Source organism: Montipora capricornis, chromosome 12 (genome assembly GCF_036669925.1).
Source record: "Montipora capricornis isolate CH-2021 chromosome 12, ASM3666992v2, whole genome shotgun sequence".
NCBI lineage: Eukaryota > Metazoa > Cnidaria > Anthozoa > Scleractinia > Acroporidae > Montipora > Montipora capricornis.
In genome coordinates this window covers 24,052,476-24,073,281 of record NC_090894.1, presented here as the reverse complement: position 1 = coordinate 24,073,281, position 20,806 = coordinate 24,052,476, and the positions used below count along the sequence as shown (strand labels likewise).

At 39.4% G+C, this 20,806-nt stretch overlaps 2 protein-coding genes and 2 long non-coding RNA genes across 5 annotated transcripts in view; 2 read left to right on the top strand and 2 right to left on the bottom strand.

Annotated features, from left to right (window-relative positions):
• Window positions 1-853: 853 nt before the first annotated feature.
• LOC138027425 (uncharacterized) lies at window positions 854-4,451 on the bottom strand. Its single transcript, XM_068874995.1, has 3 exons — window positions 2,870-4,451; window positions 1,441-1,692; window positions 854-978 (listed from the first exon to the last, which is right to left on the bottom strand). The coding sequence occupies exon 1, from the start codon at window positions 4,449-4,451 to the stop codon at window positions 2,871-2,873; it is 1,581 nt and encodes a 526-aa protein (XP_068731096.1). The 3' UTR covers window positions 854-978; window positions 1,441-1,692; window position 2,870.
• Window positions 925-8,809, top strand: LOC138026751 (uncharacterized). 2 transcript variants are annotated; one of them, XR_011127335.1, is made up of 2 exons: window positions 925-984; window positions 4,943-8,809. It is a non-coding gene; the product is annotated as an uncharacterized lncRNA (long non-coding RNA). The 2 variants fall into 2 exon arrangements; XR_011127334.1 differs by lacking the exon at window positions 925-984 and adding an exon at window positions 1,221-1,250.
• On the bottom strand, window positions 7,394-11,092 carry LOC138026750 (uncharacterized). The gene is made up of 3 exons (XR_011127333.1): window positions 10,687-11,092; window positions 9,474-10,585; window positions 7,394-8,807 (listed from the first exon to the last, which is right to left on the bottom strand). It is a non-coding gene; the product is annotated as an uncharacterized lncRNA (long non-coding RNA).
• Window positions 11,093-19,923: 8,831 nt separating this feature from the next.
• Window positions 19,924-20,806, top strand: part of LOC138026749 (uncharacterized) — a 1,525-nt gene continuing 642 nt past the window's right edge. The window contains exon 1 of the mRNA XM_068874203.1: window positions 19,924-20,806. This exon is cut by the window's right edge and continues 642 nt beyond it. Coding sequence (XP_068730304.1) covers window positions 20,149-20,679 — 531 coding nt within the window. The 5' untranslated portion in view covers window positions 19,924-20,148 and the 3' untranslated portion in view covers window positions 20,680-20,806.

Sequence of the window (20,806 nt, the reverse complement as noted above, 5' to 3'; positions counted from 1 at the left end):
CTGCCGATACAATTTGGGCAAGTTTTGAAAGCCAAAAACCTCAATCGATGCGGTATTTTGCTGGTAGGACTGGGTGGCCCGACACTTATGAGAAAAACTATGAAAGGAGAATCGGGAGTGTTCCCTTGTCATGGAATGGCAGAATTACCCAGAATTCTTTTTGGGCATGAGCGAGGCAACTTTAGAAGCACGAGACTGGCCCTCATGGCTGTAATCCTCATATTACTTTATAAAAGTATGGGGGTTTTTTTGGGAAAAAACAAAACAAAAAAAAGGATTTTTCTCCTTATATGAAAAACACGTTTTCTCTCCCGTCCTCTTCTTATGCATGATCTTCGCGGAAATTACATTCTGTCGCTCAATAAACCTAGAACAACCAGTTATGGTCTTAGTTCTTTTTTTCTTATGTATCAGCTAAGTTGTGGAATACGCTACCTGATTTTATCCGTACCTATGAGTTTACTGGTTTTAAAAGAGAATCCAGGGCCGCATTTTGTATAGCGGCTTTTCTTTTTAATGAATATATCTTTAAATATTATGTATTTAGTATGTATCTGTATATGCCATGTATTTTAGCTGCAAATGTAATGTCTCGAAGACATTAGCTCCTGTAGTTATTCTGAAATTCCAGATGAAATAAAGTTTATGCATGTATGTATGTTACCTTTCGCAGGGCGCGTGCGCACACTTTGTAATCTGAGACTCCAGTGCTTACCACATGCGAGAGAAAACGACTTTTCTCTTAAATATTTAAGCCGTCGAATTCCTACGCTATATTGACAAGGGCGGTTTGGAGCTGTGAGTAGGCGTGGGATTTGTCACATATGGTTTAGGGGCCGACATATCTCTCCCTCAATGCCGTACCGGGAGGCAAGGTCGGTAGCAGAAAGCAGTGAAGGGTCAACTGCGTCCAAAAGCGATCGCACGGGCCGATATCCCGGGATGACTCGTTTGGTACGACGCTCCAGCGCCGGATGTCTGGAGGTAAATGAGGGTAAATGAAGATGATTGAAGTTACATGAAAGTATATGAAGGTTAATGAATATGTCTGAAGGTAAATGATGGTAAATGACCAGCGTGATTGTATCTTAATACGAATGATGATTTTTTTTTTATAAATGGAGGTAATTAGATATGGATGAAGGTAAATGTATGCGATATTGGGAAATTAAATAATTTAGCGTGTCTTACGTAGTTGGCGACTTGTGGTGGGAGATCTTTTCGAATCTAACAGCGGTGAAGGGGAGAAAGTAAGTAAAACCTGCTGAGGATAGTTGCATAAGACAAGTTTTTTTACCATTTACCAAAAAAAACCGGAATTTTTGTTGGAATGTAAATGGCAAGCCTATTTTGATCGTCCCAAACGGAAAATTTTAGGAGAAAACGGGATTTCTCGAAAGGTAGTATAAACTTCAAATACCAAACGGAAAACGGGTTTACCATTTGCAAACTTCCATGATTTTGCCTCTCTGCAGACTCTCTCGGTGAACTTGAACGAATTGTGTTAATGATATACGCCGATTCCAACTGAATTTCCAATTCGGGAGTTTTTGCTTACCATTTGAAGAAACCTGGTACCAGCCGGTTTCTGCTTGTAAATGGTAAACAACCACACTCTCTTCATCTAAATGCAAAGTCTCTCCATTCCATCAAAATCATGCGCAGTCGACCTCAAACGGAAACCCTGGCCAGCTGCAGAGAAAATAATCACCAAAAAACTAAAAATATATCATCAAGACAAATTATTTTCTTGGAAGAAAAACTATCACACAGTAGTATGAAAAAAATTGCTAAATGAAATCTTACTGGAAGCACCTAATAGGGGCATCCATTCAAATATGTACTCAAGCGAGCAAAATTATGACAGAGGAAATGAAAACCAGACCACCTGTCAACCCCATTATTATATTTTGTTAAATTGTATTTACATTGGCTAATGACAATTTTTGTTTTCATTATTTAAAGTACCCCTCTTGTGGGTGTTTATATTTTTCAAACACCCGCCTTTTACATCTTTTTTTTGGGGTCCCCAATTTCTCATTAGTTGTTTTCTGTCCCCCTCCCCGACAAGTTTTTGTGAACGCTCCCAGGAGCTCATTACTGAGGACAGTTTTTATCTCCATTGATTCCTAAACCAATCCTTCCCCGAGTAACTTTATTTTTAGGAACATGTTTTTCCCGCGAAAAGTATCATATTTCCCGTGACGCTGAGATAGCTCTGTTTTGATTGGCTTTTACAACAGTGGACGTGCTGAATCTCCAGGCGTTCTATAAATAAATCTACTCGGGAAAGGGTTGACTCCTACGCTAAGTATGGCAGATTCACTACTTGCGCAAATCCCATAATACGCCTCTTTTACCCCCAAAAAATCTGCATAGGCATTGTTTTCGACTTCTCTTGGGACATTTTCATGTCCCTGGAGAAATAAGTGTGATTCATTATCGTAAAAAGCAAGAAAAACCAAAAACAACGAGAAATTCACATAGAGATGTCTATTGCTGCTCGCTCTCCGTAGCAACAGAGAAAACCAGAAATGGAACGAGCAAGCTGAATAATTACCGGTAATTTGTCAGCTTTGCTGACCAAAAGAAGCACAGGCTCTGAAAACAAGAATATAAAAGGAGCCATCTTTTCTATTCTACGTGTGCTCAGAAACGCAAACTCCGTCGCTGTCGTTCTTTATTCGTATGCCAATCGAAACTGAGATCGCGTTTGACTTCGATTTCATTCAATCTTGCTAAGCCCGTCGCCTTTGACTTATGCTTGAAACTCCTTAAGGTGTTTTGTTTCAGTTTTCCGATTCCCTGTCGATTGCCCCGCGTCTCCCTGTTCGTTTAGAGAATGACTAAGTCTCCGTATTTGTCTAACCTCAAGCCACAGCAGCCAAGTGCTTCATACAAGTCTTAATCCTCAACAACTTGCAGCGCTGTTGCTCCTCAAAACCATCTATTGGCGATGAGACTTTAAGTCCATTCCAATCACAAATTTCTCCGGACGGAAAAGCATGTGTGAGAAATTGTCCAATAGCACTTTTTATTACCAATTCGGGGGTCTGGCTTAACATGCGTACTGGCTCGTGGGTTTGCTCGTGTAAATGTTTGTTTTCCGTCGAAACCTTTGCATACGTGAGGAGAAATTCTCGGATTTCATTTTCCTCATCAAAATTCCTACCCTGCTCTTTTCGTGCGGAAAGTACGGGAGAGGAATTAGTGAATCGTTTTCCAAAGACCTTTCTGTTTGTCATGTTTGGAACGTATCCCTTTGCGAGAGCGGGTCGAATCACTCTGATCTCGGTCGTTTCAAGCGCAGGTTTTTGCCAAGCGCTTAGTCTTCTAAGGGGTGCAGTAAGTAGAAAGGACCTGGTAGGGGATACAGTTTGCGTCGGTGGCACGCTCTGTTCAGCAGGTTCGTCTCGCCCGGGTTTTCCCGAGGGCTGCACCCGAGGCGGAGCCAGTGCGCTCGACAAGAACTGGCGACTTTGCGAAATCTTCCTAGTGGACACCGAACATTTTTCTTGGTCACTGGTAGGCTCCGGATCTGTGTGTAGCTGTTCGCTGATTGTTGCTTCGAGATTAAGCACTTCGCATACGTAGTCAGACTTAACAAATCGTATGCTGCTTCTACGTCGCTTCATTATATTTTTCAGAGACTCTTTCAACTGCTTATCCGTCAGACTATTTAAAACCTTTTCGTCTCTTGATGATATATCTTCTTGAAGTGTTTGGGTATCATTTTGTGAGCAGTTTGCTCCAGTGCAATCGTCTAAAATCACTCTCTGTCTTCCTTGCAAACACTGTTTAAAATTCGCTCTTCTGTTGTCTCTTGTTTTTGATGCCGGCAACTCAGATTCCACATCTTGAAAATCCTTTGATAAACTATTATTGTTGCTTTCGCTGAAGTCTGGTTGAGGGATTTCTCTGTTGCTACTTTGCCCGTTCTTGATATGTCGACTGTAAATACTTTCGGTCCCTTGTAAACAGTTTTTTGAGGTTTTCTTTCCGTTAGCTTGTTTTTCTTTCTTTCTTGTATGCTCTACTCCGCTAGAACGAACAGCTGCGCTAGATGAAGTCAATTTTAATTCAGATGTCGTGCGATCGACACCCTTTGGTTCTCTTGTTTCTAGTTGCTTATAATTACTTCCCTGGTAGCACGATGTCTTGCGCCCATTCTTTTCCAACTTCATTCGCAAACTTTTCTCTGTGGACTTCGTAGCAACGAGCAAATCTCTTCCTTTTTGACGACGAATAATCTTATGTCGGCTCGTTGGATAAAGGTTATCCACAATCACTAGTTTTTTCGACCTTTCAGAGACAATTTTATCAGCAGTTGAACTTGGCAGCCGGTTGTCAACATCATGTCCGAAGGTAACTCCGTGGCATTTGAGACGATTGTGATCTCGTGTATTTAGGAAAACCTCCGTAACCTTGACTTTTTGTCCATGAGATGTCATCGTTTTCCAGGAAATGTGACCCAAGTAATCACTTGAACATAATGACAGACATTGTGTTTTTGCATTTCATAGTAGCCAAGAAGTCAAGATATTTCGATAAATTCTTGCAGCGGTCTTCCAGGCGCCACGCGATCTTATTCAATCGTCGACATTTAGTACTCCGGAGTTCAATGTTTACATTGTAATCGGTTGCTACCAAAGCTAATTGATCTAGTGAGTAGCTAGAGACTTAATCAATATCAATAATAAGCTATAACCTGTCAAGATCTTGTTAAGGTTAGGCTTACCTCCGGGTACTTTTGGAAACACTTACTGAAATTTTAGTTGCTAAAATTCAATGACACTTCGGTGATAACTGGTAAACGCTATGGATACTTTTCATGAAATTAGCTCATGCGTGTTGAGTGGTTGGACCAATTCACCCTTTTTGATGCTAAATAAGGATTAGGCACTAATTGTTTATGTAAACCCATTTTCTTCTTTCTTCTTAGTTCCCTTTGCATCGAGGTAGAGTTTGGCAAAGTGCTCTTTACACGATGAATCTATGGTGTTTTCCCGTCTTCCAAACTGCAAGATTTTTTTTGCCACCCCTCTTCCCCTCGCTTGCCTTTTAATTTTCATGTTTACCAAGTAATATCTCACCAGTTCAGGTTTTCTTATTTCAATTAGTACAAAAGGAATACTAAGTTGTCACTTAGCTTAATCTCTCTGTCCGTTAAACAACGATCGTTAAGCGCACTCATTATGAAGCCCACACGTTAATTACATGGCTTTGTTGCCACAGAGTCGGGATTGCATTATTAAGCAAGAGGTGTACGTGTTCTATGGCTGCCAATATTTTATTAGGAGGCAGTACGACTCAGTGGATAGAGTGCTTGCCTTGAGATCTTGAGATCACTGGTTCAAGACTCGTTCTGTTCAATCAAGTTAGTAACATAAATATGTAAAAAATATACTAGTAGAATTCAATTTACTATATACAATGATACAAAAGTCACATAGTGGTATCTTATTCAAAGTTTACGATATAAGATAAAGATGAAGGTAGTCCCTGGTTCAACTTCTCTGCTTCACTTGTAAATAGCCCGGCAACTGGTTTGCCTTTCGTCCCGTTAGGATTTTTAACAGTTGTTGACGTTGTTCAGTGTCGTCTGTTTCGTTTACTGTATTTCATTGGCCCTGAAAGCCTCTAGGTGTAGTGGTCAATTAAGTATATGTGCGTGTATGTGTATGGTGCGTGGATCTTTCCGTGAGCGGGCAAAAATGAACAAAATCCCTCGCTGTGATTGCCTACCCGAGCGGGCAAGATGAAGCTATACTGCCCGCTCGGGATTACTCGCTTGGTCCCGCAAGATCAAAGATAATTTTTTGGTGTTTTATCCCATATAATAAATCCTTTATTGACCAAGCTTGTTCTGTCAAGCTTGTTCTTTTTTTTTGCGTATTTATGGACTTCGACTTCGTTTCAGTCCATCAACACACAAAAAAGAACTTGGCCACTATCCAGCCATCTTGACCTCAGGCTTGGTCAATAACCGTCATATATCTCAAACTAATATTTCCTTTTTATTTCAACTTATTCGAAGTATGTCTTGTGAACTTATTATTTTTAACAACCTGGATCACTGCATGGATACCAATATTCACCAGGCCTCAGTTGTTCAAACGATGGATAGAGCTATCCGCCAGATAAATCACTATCCAGTGGATAAGTCATAGCGAAACCAATTGCGCCATCCAGTGGATAGTGGTCACTTATCCGGTGGGTAGCGCTGTCCACCATTTGAACAACTGGCGCAAGGTCAGCTTGACGAACTACTGAAAATTTCAATTGTGTAAAACTGTTTAGAGCGGTTTTCAATTGAGTGTCGAAAGTAATTAGCGAATTGCTTTGGTTTTGCATTTAATTCGCTCAGTGATTGGTTCAAAGTTCTCTTGCCATTTTTTCAACCAATCAGAAGTGAAACCAAAACCAACTGTGGCTCGCGCGTGCACATGTTCCCGCGCTTTGTGTCGGCTCCGTGTAATTACTTCGAGTTTTGATTGGTTTACTGGATTGTCTCCGTCCTTTTTGATTGGCCAAAGTAATTACTTTGGTTTTGGTTTTACGACACTCATTTGAAAACCGCTCTACATGGAGGTATTTATCACAAAAACTAAGAGGTAAATGTGTCCAAATTTGTGATTAAATCTAAATGCTACAAATCAACGCTTAAATCTGCTCGGTAACGCTGTTTCGTGTTTTTCCCCTCAGTTTTTTATCCCGTCAGTTCTTTAGAATAATGCTCTTCAGTCCCTCTTCTCAAAAACCAACATTTGATTTTGGAGGGCAAACAAAGAGAATTATGGTATTTCTGAAAGTGGCCTAAATAGCAGCTTTCTGCATGCTTGTATCAGCTTTCCTAATCTCGTTCCCAGGACTCCCTTCGTTTTTGGCCAGCAGCCCAAAACGGAAGGAGAGCTCCCGGGATCGAGGTCACGGCATTCTACTCCCATCACCCGTTTGAAACGTTATATTAGATCATGCTTGGCTAGCTAGAGGGTTCAGCAGATTGAAAGCTTAGGGTCTCCTCCCTACCTCGTCCTTCTACGGAATCCTACCCAACCCTTCTCTTTCCTTTCATGAAAAAATGACTTTCGAAAGTTCGTAAATGTCCACGAACTGGCCCCAGTTGTTCAAACGAGGGCAGCGCTATCCGCCGGTAGTGAAACCAATTGCTCTATCCACTGGATAGTGATTTATCCGGCGGATAGCGCTAATCATCGTTTGAACAATTGGGGCCTGATCGAGAGCAATTCCTACATGCCTTTTTAAAAAGTCTTACGGCTTGAATACGATTTTTTTTCTTCTTACTTAGAAAAAAATTTCGAAGGACGTCCACCTGAGAATTTGACGAGTTGGTGACTGAATTATGGGGAATTAATTACATTACTACAGAAAAAAGCAAGCGCTGGTGAACGTTTTATTCTTAATTTTTGACAGAGTCGGCGTGGTATTAAAAACTGAATTTGCGTTTTAATTCACTCTATGTATATTTTGCCTTAACTATATATAAAAATATATGTTCCTGGTGTTTCGATGAAAAACGTTCTAATCTTTGCGAAGATCTTATATTATTTGACTCCCAGTGTTGAGAGCAGAAAAACAGCGTTCTTTAAAAATGCATCGTGATATCTTTCTAATTTCCCAACTGCTCTCTCCAGGGGGTCGTTTTAGCGTACTGTCGTGTTTTCCTTATTTTCATTGAAAAGATGATCCATTCGTCCAGCCAAGTAGCGACTACAAAAACACCGATAAGGGCGAAAAAGTATTCTTTCCTGTCACAGAAACGCACTAATTCTGATTCTAAATATGAAGTCATAGCGTGCGCGTAACGAAATGACGAGGTATATCGCTAACAGTCTTGTTCTCAAAAGAATCATCAGTGCCTCATCTTCTCACGTTTTCAGTTGTCAACTCCCATTTGTTCTTCCTCTCAGCATCTCAAGTTTAAAATTGTTTAAATATAAACATTTTTAAGCCTTTTAAGTGCACTCGCAATGACTTCCATGTCTGGCCATCAAGTTTGAAGCCATAAATTTCATTTTCACCCATTTGTGCTTTCGCTTTGGTGATCCTCGTGTAGCCGTTCCGCGTTGTGATGAAATCCTGAACTTTCGTTAGTTTATATGTGAGACATATTTTTCCTCAATTTGCGCAATATCTATTAAATCGTCTTCACTTTCGTACTCAAACCCGTCTTTATTTATAGTTCTCGATACTGTTTCTTGGTCCATCAGCTTGTCAGTCTTCTGTAGCGGTGTGGGGTTTGACTGTCTGTCTAGGAAAAAGTCGTTCGTCGAAGAACCGTTATATTCCTCGATGCTTTCCTTCCACTCGATCGGCTCACTGTGGTTTCTTTGAATCTCAATGTGTCGCCCGTAGGAGGCGCGCGGTCTTTCACGCTGCCGGGGCCTCGCTATTTTCGGCGTACTGTAAATCTCAGGAATTTTAGGCTTTCCGAGCGCGCCTTTTAAAAATGTTGCCCTATCCTCGTTTGACTTTGGCCTTCGATGAATTCGTTTCGGTTCGAAAGCGGGATTCTCGAGTTGCGCATTCCGGGAATCATGCAGTGCTTCACTCAGCGGAGGAAGACGCTTAAGTTTGTCGCTCGTGATATTCAACACCGGGTTAACAGGGTTCTTTAGTAAGCGTTCTTGTTCCACAATCAACCGCAAAACTCCTGTCGATTCTTCATCGTTAAATTTACTTCTAGGGGGAAACCGTCGAAGATTTTCAGTAGTGTTTTCCATAGTTCGTGCCGCAGACTTCACGTTACATCCTTCTTTTTGTAATTCATAACGTCATTCTTTAGACTGAAATCAAGAAGAGTGAACTTTTCTTTATCCTTCTACAATGAATATATATCAGTTGCAAAAAGGGTCGGGTAAGACCGTAGTGCTTTGTCCCCTTAAACACAAATTAAGAAGCAAAACATTTTTTACCTAACTTGAGTTTAGCTTATAAGACGCGTGGAGCACAAACAAGAGTCTTAATTGTGCCGCATAAATACATTGAAGATGAAATCACTGTTTTCCCCAAAGCGCAAACTAGCAACAAACATTTCGCCTGCGAATATGAATCAGGCAGTTTAGCTAAGAGCGTGCCGAGTACCAATGAAATCCCGGTCTTAACTTTCTAATTCTATCCCTTTCGTCTTTTGTCGATAATGTATCGCCCTAAGGCAATTAAATTTGTCACATCCAACCTGTCGAATGAATGAGGTCTTTGTTGCGGATTTTGTAACTTAACCTCGAGAAACGTCTTAAATTGAAAGTGAGTGATTCCCTTGTCTCTTGCGAGAGTTTTTGCTAATGCTTGACTATTTTAATTTTCCAGTTTGTTTTTGTTTGAGTTGCCACGAAATTCGAAGTTTCTGGAATCCCTCTCAATTTGATTAAAGAAACCACTTTTTGTGTTGCGTAGGTTTCGGAACGGCTATTCCGGGCCATTTTCATCGCTTTCTTAATGATATAACTCACCATTCCAACCGGCAAAATGTTACGCTTCCTGACTTGATTTTTTGTGTTGCACTTTTCGAAATCTTGACACCTTTTCAACTCTTTCTAACGTAACCTTCAGTTCAAGGGCATATATTTCGGGAGTATAATAACCTAAGTTCAATAGAGAGCATTAATTACTATCATATATGCCTTTCTTATTCAGCTTTGTGACGCGAGGCTCTGATAGCAACTCTCTCAGCGTGTTGTGAAAAACATTGCGGACAACAGGTGCAAGCTTAGTGACAATGTTGTTCCGCCTTGTTTCCATGGAAACAAGGCAAAAGCTCGTTTTTGATGCAAAAAAAGGAAACTTGAAAACTAAAGGATTTCTATACTTGGTGAGATTTGCCACCCAGTCATCTACAAGGCTCTTCTTTGAAGTCCAAAAAGGAATGCTGCAGTTTATATCCAAAACCATTACACCGCTAAATATGCATGAGTTTCGAAGATGTCAGCGACTTACGCTACTTTTCAAATGCGGAGCTCGTATTGCGATTTTTTGATGTATAAGCTTCCTCCTTTCAACGGTGACAGATGCAGTATACATCGAGAAAATTATCCCCCTACTTACATAACAACATTTCTACACCTCTTGTGTATAGAGATAAAATATCTCGTCTGCCTGATTCTTGTTCGAACAGCTCGCTTTCTTCTTTACTTTCTTCTCTGACTCACTCAACGTTTTCAATATATTTATTCAAAAGCAAACTTGAAATCTTCTCCGGTTAGCTAAATCCATCTCAATTCTACTCCAACTAATTTAAATGAAAAAGAAGATAAAAACAATTCTTACATATTCTTTATGCATTTTGAAGCGGAAATAAAACCAATTTTCGAGACTTTTTTGCGATGTTTGAAAACATATTTACGGATACTTTCAGTGTTAAGAGAAAATCACCATCGCATTTGTCAAATACATGTTTGGAGGAAAAACATCTGTAAACCTCAAAGTCTTTGGGGAGAGCGGACCTTCTAAAGTAATGTTCCTTCACTGCCAAATTGTTACAGTACATATCTTTTACGGGACTGTGTGCGCACTCTTTCCACCAGATTTCTTTTCTCCATCCAGCTGGATCGCCATTCTCTGTAAGCTTGATGCGAAATAACATTTTTCTCAACATCGATAATTTAAAAGCTTACGAGGAGGTCTTAAGCTTGAAAAAAAAAAGAAAGAAAAGAAATGAGGTCTCACCATGAATAGCCTTTGTCTGACTTCGCAATTATCTCCAACATCAGGTTGCCAAGCCTTTGAGTTTTCAGCCCCCTAAGGATTTTGTCTCACGTTTTGCGAACCAAAAATTAAGCTTACATGAACGCACAGTTCTTGTCTAAAATGGAGCGGTGCCCTTTGGTGTCTAATTTCAGTTTGTTTCGAACCTACCGTAAGCCAGAAACAACGAGGTTTTACAACTTGTTCAAGGTCGGAGCTCAGTGTTTGTAGATAAATAGCCTTTGACGAGAATTTGAACACTTTTTTTTCAAGCGGCTTCGGCTTTGTCTTGAACGTCTGCCAATTTATTCATAGCTTTGCATTGAGAATTTGTTTTATGGCACAAAGTGGATAAATATCGCTTTAAACCATCTGGTTAAGAAATCGATTAACTTACTTTCCATCCACTATAAGCTATTTAACGTAGCCTCGAGCAATGCTCGAAAAACAAATGGAAAAAAAATTAGCATTTCAATTTATAGCAGGTTGTTTTTTATTTACCAGAAATTCTAGACTGAGAAAATGAGAAAAAAAAAAAGTTGCTTTCCGGGATGTTAATGTGTCCTTACTCAAAGTACCTTTGTATGACTTATAAATTATTGCATGTTTCACTCAAATTTTGAAGAAAAAGATGTTCTCATTAAAACCATTCAGAACAACTTTGCGTGTCCGCGCAATGAACTAATTGGAATATCAAAATGCAAAAATATTTCCGTAATATGTGTTTTCTGTCTTGTGGAACTCTCCCGAGGATTGATTTATCAAAGTAATAACTCATTCTCGCTTTCTTCAAAACTAGTAGGGATCCAAGGTTGCTATCACCTTTGCTTTTGTGTAGTGATGTTTGGATGTGAGTTCTCCATCATAAATCAGCATTTATATTGGCGTGTACGAGTTAAATGGTTGCGCAGAGTGTGAACTTACTAATAATTTATTTTATCGGGGAAGTGACCCATGAAATTTGTTTGAAAGTACGCTCTACTTTCTTTACTGAAGGAATTTCAGTACAGTATCTTAATTGTGGAAGACGCCAAATGCCCAATTTTTTTGGGTGATTCAGTTATGATTTTCACTTTTCATATCGGAATGAAGGCAATTTACCTAAGAGAGATTTTGTTTTTGGTGAAACTAAAGAGACTATTTTAGCGATAGCATTTAAGTATAAATGAGTGGAAATCTAAAAAAGTAAAGGAACTACAAACAATTATAACGGGTACATTGTAGGGCTGTCATCTTGTGTGGCCTTGTATATTCGGCAACGATTTAAAGCATTAAAAATCATTTTAGAGTATGGCAACCAATAGATGGTTTGCACTGAACCAATCTAAAGACACAGACAACAATAATGTAATGTAAGACTGCTTTTGGACGAACACAAGGAGCAAATAAGAGATCTTTTGTTTTCGTCCGCCAACATGGCGTAAGCGTCAAAACCACCGAGCGAATAGCCCCACCCTGAACAACTAAACCACCGGCCAGCCCCTCCCACCCCGCCCCTCTTAGCATACCGAAGTAATTGTTGAAGCTGGGTGTGGGATGGAATGCAATAAATTTTGACATTAAATGGATTGTTGACTTTTTGGTCTTCTTGGACAAGAATGATAAATGGTCGGCTCCGATGAACTCAGTAGGATTGTTAGTGATCCCACGCAAACAGAGTTGCCGGTTCCAGTAATTTGGAAACAGGACAACCAAGGGTGCGATATTTGACTATTTAAAAAAATTCACTAAACGCCACTTATACAAGCTAATAAAGGTTAACCGTTTTTAAAATCGAGTATCCGTTTTTCGGGGAGGTGGATAACTACATCTCGGCAGTGTCTAAGAACCGTCAACATGGTTACATGTGTGAAACTACTTAAAACGTATTATCACAGTCAGCTGGGAAATATAACTCCAAAGTCAGATTAGCGCTTAATATTCTCAGTTTGTTGCTCTCCGAAAACAGGAGCCTTTAAATCGATCGTAATACAAACTGATCCGGTAACGAGCCATACTGAAAGGTGCGGGAATCGTCACAAGTGTAGAAAAGACCCTCACTGCTTTGTTTTGTTAGATTGAAATGTTCTTTCATTCTCCATATGAGTCCACTTTAGGTTACTTTCAAAACATCACGTCTTCAAGCTTGCTTGTATTAAATTAAGTTCTTAGCAAGACATTTAAAAGCCTTTGGGGGTTTTTCAGTACCGTAGAGTTAACACCTTATCTAAGGAAAATCCAAAAACTGTTGTAATCAGTTATACTTCTCACATTTCGACACGGATGACACGATATTGGCAATTAAAAAATGACAACATCCGGGTTTCGTGGAATAAACTACACTTGTGCTTGCATTTGAACAGAGCCGAAAAGCAGGCTTGAAATCTCGTCTCATTTTTAAGCAAGAAGAAATGTTATTGAAGTGTTCGCCCTCAAGCCTTCTTCTGTAGTCAAGGAAGTAGAAAAAAACGAGGAAATAAAACAAAATGGAAAAGCCATGACACTTAGTGTCTTACCTTTGATTTTGCCGAGCTTTCGTCCATTCAGTTCTACACCGGCCCTAAGAAATCGCTAGTGCGAATAGAAGACAATACACCTTTGTTTTTATACAATTTTCCTACAATTAATTATTTATGTTTTACTTGTTCTCTAGAATGATGACATGAAAAGGAAATAATGTATTTACTTTAAGAGGTCATTTATTCCTAGCCATGTTTACGCCAAATTCAAAATAGCCTCAGTGAAGCAGAAGTTTTCATTTAATGGAAATCAATTAGGGCGAAGAAGCGACATACAGGCGCCGATGCTCATCCCTTGAGCCATTTAACTGTGGCAATAACAAGATAAAAGGCATACAGTCGAAATTTACACCTTGAGAAACTTAGTGTGGCGAAGAATATGGAGATTTTCCAGTCACATGGAAACTTGCCAAAATGTTTGAACGTTGTAGGGATTATTTCGTTTTACTGAGAAAGCTTAAGTTTGAAAGAAGGAACAAGCCATGCAAGTGATCAGAGAAAAAAAGAGAACGACTTCAAAAAGACCATTAAGTAGACTGGAAATTGTCTATTATCCTTAATTTCCAGTTTTTAAGATGCAATAATGTTCAGTTAACAATATTAAAAAGTTCATAAACATTCTCATGCAGTGTGCAACGTCGAAATTGACTTCTAAATCCTTTCGTTTAGAAACCCCAGAAATTGCTAAATGCATGGCTGGCAACTAGGTACGAGTCCTGTTTCCATAATTACAGAACAACAATTGTGAAAACGTTTTGGCAAACTAGCGCGAGGCAGTTTTGCCACTAAAAAATGTGATTCCTTAGTCAGGTCCAAACTCAAGCTAGATTACTTGCGCATTTTGCTATTTTCTGCTTAAAACTGGTCACTTGGCTCTAGCCATATGACATGAAATAAATTATTGTGAGACCTGGCGACGATCCATTATAAATTTCTTCAAGAAGAGGTGTTAGACCCTGTAAATTTGACCTACTTCCTTCCAAGTCGCAATCTCTTCACTTGAAGATCAACCGCCATTATTAACAATCAAAAGCGGCATCTACCCCGGGGGGAGGGAGAGGGGGGACTTCGCGTATAAAGGGGTGGAGTGTTCGTCGGAAATTTTGAATTACACCCCTAAAGGAGACCAATCTGAGCGCGGCCTAGGCTTTTTTGACTCCGAAAAGAGACCATATTTAAAACGTATTAAATATATATATATATATTTTTTATATTTCTTCGCGCGGAACCCTAAAGGAGACCTTCATAGCTACATATGATGCCGTTTTGCCCAGAACACTTAAATTGAGACCAAAATCCGAAATTTACACCCCTAAGCGAGACGACGAGCATCCAGTATTTTTCATCGCCATTAATTTAGAGAGCAGTTTAGGTACTCGCAAGCAAGGCTGAAAAAAAGTAAGTTGTGTCTAAAGGGAACCTCCACTCTTGCTACAGAAGAACTTTCAAGCGAAGGAAACAATGTTTCGAAACAAATTTGTTCAAATTTGTTTTTGAAAAGTGTTTATATCAGGACAAGTGAATTTTAAAATCGCTTATTCTCGCTTTCAAATTTCAAGGGCGCCGCCATTTTGAATAATTGTGACGTGTTACGGTTGCCCTATTGTTCTAACACAATGTAGTCCTTTATATTCAGTATTGAATGTAGGACTTAAATGCTAAATAAATAAATAAATAAATAAATAAATAAATAAATAACAAATAAAGAGCTTTTGTCTAATAACAATAGGGCAACCGTATAAACACGTTACAATTATGTCGTAAATACTCTTTTTCTTCCAGTTGGCCATCTCAGTTTGATCAGAAATAGGGAATTTAAGAAACGACGACGGCTACGACTACGACATCGCCACAAAGCAATAATATCATTGGTTAATTAAAAGAGCATAAATAATCGTGCTGCACGTGAAGCACGGATTTTAGCAAGTATGTTAGCGGTCCTCTGCATAACGACGACGGGAAATCACCAACACAAAGATTTAAAGCCGACCTTAAATGAATATGTCAGCAGTCAAAAGCTGTGTCTTTATTAGTTTTTGTCACCTCTATTGTTACTTAATAGTTAATAGTTAATTAGTTAGGAAACCTGTATATTTAAATTCCAATTTTGTATTAACCGTCACTTCTGAAGATGTATGCAGAAGCATACGAAACGTCAAGTAAAAGATAATTTCAAAAAGGATGCCATATCTGATATTTGTCACCGCTGTTTGTGTGTTATTTCTGCCGTTACAATTATTCAAGATAGTGGCGCCCGCGAAATTTGAAAGCAAAACTTAGGCGATTCTAAAACTTACTTATTTTGGATAGTCAAAGGCTTTCTTTAAAAAACATTTAGACAGATTTGACTGTAAAGGTTATTACCTGTGATTGTAGAAGTGGAGATTCCCTTTAATGAGGCAACGATCTTTCGCTTACAAAACTTTGCAGTTCAGACACATTGCTTTCACACATTCTTCACCAAACAGAAGACAGTAATCAAGAATGTGATCCGCCAGAGAAAAGTCAACAAACTGAATCTCTATTTTCGCATTTCCATTGTTTTAATACATTTTTGCCTTGCATTTTTTCGGCGTAGTCAATCGAACAAAACCGAACCAAAAATCCAACAGAATCGTTCGATTGATGTTCGATTGGTTCGGTAATCGAACATAGTCGAACTTGAAATTTTCGGTGAGTTCGATTAAGTTCGATTACCGAACGCAATCGAACAAATTCGACGCGATTAGTTCGATTTTGTTGGGCAGAAAAACAAAACGGCATACCAAAATTGATAAGCTTTCAGTCTCAATGCAATTGGTCCAGAAGGATTTCATTCTTTTAACCGCATTTAGGTCAAGTGTGAAAGATATTAACACTTGACAATTAAGTAAAATCTTTATCTTTTAGGTGATTCAAAACTGAGAAATTCACAATACTGGATGCCGACATGAGCAGCACAGTTAACTATGTAAACTGTCTTTATCACACTCGGAATAACAACGACAGGTTATATTCTTCAAGTCGGGAAAGAGTTAAATCGCCCTCGCTAAAGTTTCGTTTACCACCGCTTGAAGAATGGTTAGTTTCACGCCGAACGTTCGATTTTGTTCGATTGGCAAAAATTTTTGGAGAGTTCGATTATTTCCGATTATCGAACCCAATCGAACTCAATCGAGCGATTGGGTTCGATTAAGTTCGATTACCGCGAAAGTTCGATTGACTCCGTCGGGATTTTACAGTGAAACAAATAAAGCTCGTCATGAGCTCTTTCACAATATGTGCGTTTTATTACTGTCTTTTGCTGCAAGAAAAGCGGATGTATACACAAGGGTCTATTCTTTCTTAACATAAAACCGATTTGCCTTAAATTGTTCCTTTTTCCGACTATAAACACTTTTGGAGAGTAATTTTTCAATTGTCTTGTGACTACAAAATCGCCATATACGTATTCCTCCCCCACCACTCCATACCATCACTCTCCCACCACTCCATACGTATTCCTTCCTCACCAATCCATCGCAGCCAGTCATCTTTGTTTCGAGGATCTTCCTCGAAAACGTGGTCGTGAACGAGATCGTGAACGTGAACGTGGTCGTGGTGGTGATCTTCCTCGTGAACGTGAACGTGATCGTGATCGTGAACGTGGTCGTGGCCGTGATCTTCCTCGTGAACGGGGTTTAGAGGGTGCCAGGAACTTCATATCCTTATGCCTAACCCAAAGGCCAAGTTCAAATTTTAAAAATGAGTACAGAAAACACATGCCTATCTCCAGGACAGGAACTTCAAACCGCGGGGGTCTTTCTTGCATCTCATAAATAGTGTCTATAAAGATTGATTCAATATGGCGTCTCCATGGCAACGACAGTGCCCCACGGTTTTATCGTTCTAATCGCAATCGGGCACAAAGGTGAAAATTTCCGTGTCTTGTCTTATATTTGTGTTTTTGATTATTTTACTGACATGTGGCATTTGGATTCCATGAAATTCTCAACTCTGTGTTTCCGTAATTTTGTAGAGTAAATTTAGTTTCGTACCATTCCTTGTGGCATAAATTTCATTTTCAGTTGTTTTTGAATGAAACGAAATTTCACCAGATTTGCTAACTGTAGTCACCACAGTTAGCAAAGTTTCGTTTTCAGAACAGACGAATCGAAAGGAGTTTACAGTTCTTCCTTTAATTAAATTCGAATCATGAGCGGAAATCGTTTGTCACCTCTCGTTTTCATCCGACTTCTTCATTTTTAATAAAGAGAGTTTTCAATTATTTTAAATTACTTTTGCGGTACCCTCGGGTGTGGAGCAAATTGCAACTAAACTCAGCTATATTGAGAGAATTATAACTCTGGGATGAATGCATTAATTGTTTTACAGACTGCATGAACTTCTGTTAAGTACATATAAATTTGGTTGGTTTTTAATTTTTTTCTCGCCATGCCTTCTCTGTTTATAACTTCGCTTTTAATTGATGTCAATTTTAATCAATTTTCATCACGCCAAGCTGCTGGCACAATTTGTATAAAGGTTCTTCTTTACCGACAATTAACATGAGAAGTTCCAATATAAATTTAGACCATTTAATTTAAGCGAGGGCCCCCTTTCGTGTATTTCACAGAAACACATTTATATTAACTCGTCTAATGATTTTTCAATTTGATCTTTATTGACGCTACATGGTCTTCGAGCTTATACATACAATACATACTTAATTGACCGCTCCCCATAGGGGCTTTTCAGGGCCAATGAAACACAATCAACGAAACTACAGAACACAACAACAACCGTTAAGAATCCCAACTGGCCGGAGGCAAACCAGTTGGCTATTTACAGGTGCAACTGGGAAGTTGAACCTGGGACAACAAATTCAACGAGTGATTAGAACGGGTCATGAACCCGGGATATCCGGACCTCAAGGCAAGTGCCCTAACCACTGGGCCACACTGCCTCACTATTATAGCCCGCATGATTACGATCATTGAATTAAAATAATCAGGCTCCAGCCTTTTGAAGGCTCTGCACGAAATTCAGATTAGCGCTGGCTTGGCTTCCTACTCCTATACTATATCTTTGTCTACCATTCTAGTGAGTTGAAGTCAGTTTTCTGTGGTGCCATTTGTCCTGCTCTTTAGGATGGCTCTTACATCAGAGTCTGTGAATAGAATCCTTAAGTGTGACTATTTATTCTGTACAAGGTGATCCCTATCATTTGAGTTGGCTACACATGACATTCATAAGTGTGAAACTATGAAATTTAAAGTTGTTGGCAATACTCTCCTTTAGTGCTATTGCAAAGTAGTTTTATCTTTCTTGCCTAAGGATACAGTCTGTAGAAAAAAAAGTAAAGCCATTTGTAGGACCATTTAAATAAAAGCTGTACTCAGTAATATTCTTCTGTGATACAGACTAGTTTTAGCTTGTAGTTTTTGTATATGAATGAAATCCGATCCTAAGGTGTGACCAACATTTTAGCTTATATTATGGATCAGGATAGAAAATGTGACGATTCGAATTCATTGCGACACTGTTTGCTACACTTAAAAAACGCAGAGCTGTAGCGATAATGAGTTTTTTGACGCCGACAAAATCTTTTTAACTCCGATAACTTGGACGGTAAGGTTTTAGTGCCCTATTTTGCTGCCGATTTTACCTTTGTAGCTCTGCAAGACATTCCCGAATCTAGCTGGACTATGCATGAGGGTCTTTTCCTGTCACCATGAGGAGTTGTTAGTAGAAAGGAAACTATTGTTGATCATTATGGCTCTCTCTATACATTGGTGTACAAATTAAATGGTCCATTTAACTTCTGGTAAAATTATGCGTTTTAAATGAAACTTATTCGTATTACCATCATAGACATCGGCTTGAATCAGGTTTATATCAAAGCGGAAGATATAGACTAATCGATGAAAAGCTTGACCGGCTTTAGTCGCCATTCTGTGCAAATTTTGCCGAGACGTTCCCTGACATCTAACAAACAACTTTTCCTCTCTGTCAAACCGAGAACAATTCAACAGGATCTGGATTGTCAAGGCTGCGGAAAATTGATGATTAGAAGTGGTTTGAGTTTTGCCTTACAAGATTTTGGCAAGATTAACTATGTCAGCAAAGCATTCGTGAATACAGGTAAAATAAATAGCGTTGGACGCTAAGGATCACGTATGTAATCCTCTCGCAAAAGAAAAGAATGCCAAGTTTCCCTGTAAGGTCAAGGTGTGATGTGGCCTTCCTTGTCCTCCTTAAATTTATTTATTAAAGCCTTGATCTCACCTCTTCTGCTTGCCTGTCTCCTTACTATTAGGTTAAAAGGGTCTTGACTCTCTCCGTCTCATTCAGTTGCTCCGTTTTGATCAGAAAAGATGCAGATCTTGTGCTGAAGTGATTTTGTTCCAGATTTTGGAATAGAAAAGAATATCCTTTGTAAGCTTTCAACCCAATCGTTCAGCGACTCGGAGTTTTCTGTCGGTTCCTCAATGAATTTTGACGGAAATGCAAAAGAGTGCAACACAAAAGCCGAAACGGTGCTTTAAGATCAGAATTTACTCAGTGTTGACTTTTGCCCCACGTTTTCATTAAAAAGCGTTATTTGCTATTGCTTTTGTAAAGGGTCTTGAACAGGAATGGTAATTTTGAGTAAAACACACAATTAGCGCGCGCCAATGGCGACACTGCACTGTCACCAATAAATTGTCGGACCGTTTAACAGTCAAATCCCGTTGTTTTTTTAAGATTGTTGATTCAAACTGATGCATCTGCATAGTAGTGAAGTAGCGATTAACTTGCTAACCAGCTGTCCACTTCAAGAGAAAATTTTTTCATCAAGCATACAGCAATAATTATGAGTGACTTTCGATCAGTTTGCGGCGACAGGTGGAAGCGCAACAAATCGGCTTAGTAGCATTTCAAAGACTACTATTTTGTAAAGGCAGCTCTCTTCGATACTTGGTGCTATTTGCTTTTAGCGGTAAATATGGAGAGTGCTAAAATTCCAAAGCGTGGGAAAATCAAAGATGCGAAGGCCGAAGCCTTATTGAAATTACTTCGCCGCGAGCAAGAGTACAACGATCGGTTATCGGTGCCAAAGATTCACCAAAAACTTCCTTTACCGGCGATAGGAAGTAGCTGCAGTAAAAAACTACAACGAACCTCTTTGTGCAAGAAAACTGATCCAACGTTTATAACTCAAAGGATTGAAGGCTCTAGCGTCGATCTCTGTGACGAGAGGGAATTGTTGAGTGACTCAAACCTTCTCTGGACAAAAGCAATCACTGATGTGAGCAACAATGTTTGTTCGTCATTTATTCGAAAAAAAGTTTATTTTCCATCCTATTCATCGGCAGAATCACAAGCTATTTCCCGTCCCAAGTTCAACCGGTACCCTACGAAATCAAACGGTCGAACACTTCCACCGCTCGAAATTCCTGCATCGCCAAGCTGCTGCGATCGACTCGAACGACCTTCTCGTCCCGGTTCGGAATCGCCGAAACAATTGGACGACTGATTCGACCTAATGAGTTGGCACTGGAAAACTGCCTTGTACTCTAGGAAAGGGTTAAATTTTCTTGGACCTAGTTCATGATTATCCTGGGATTGTTGTTCGAGTCTGCCTGGGCATGCTTGGGTATTTT

Coding starts and splice junctions, on each gene's coding strand:
- LOC138027425 (XM_068874995.1), bottom strand. CDS start 4,451: ATGACATCTCATGGACAAAAAGTCAAGGTTACGGAGGTTTTCCTAAAT.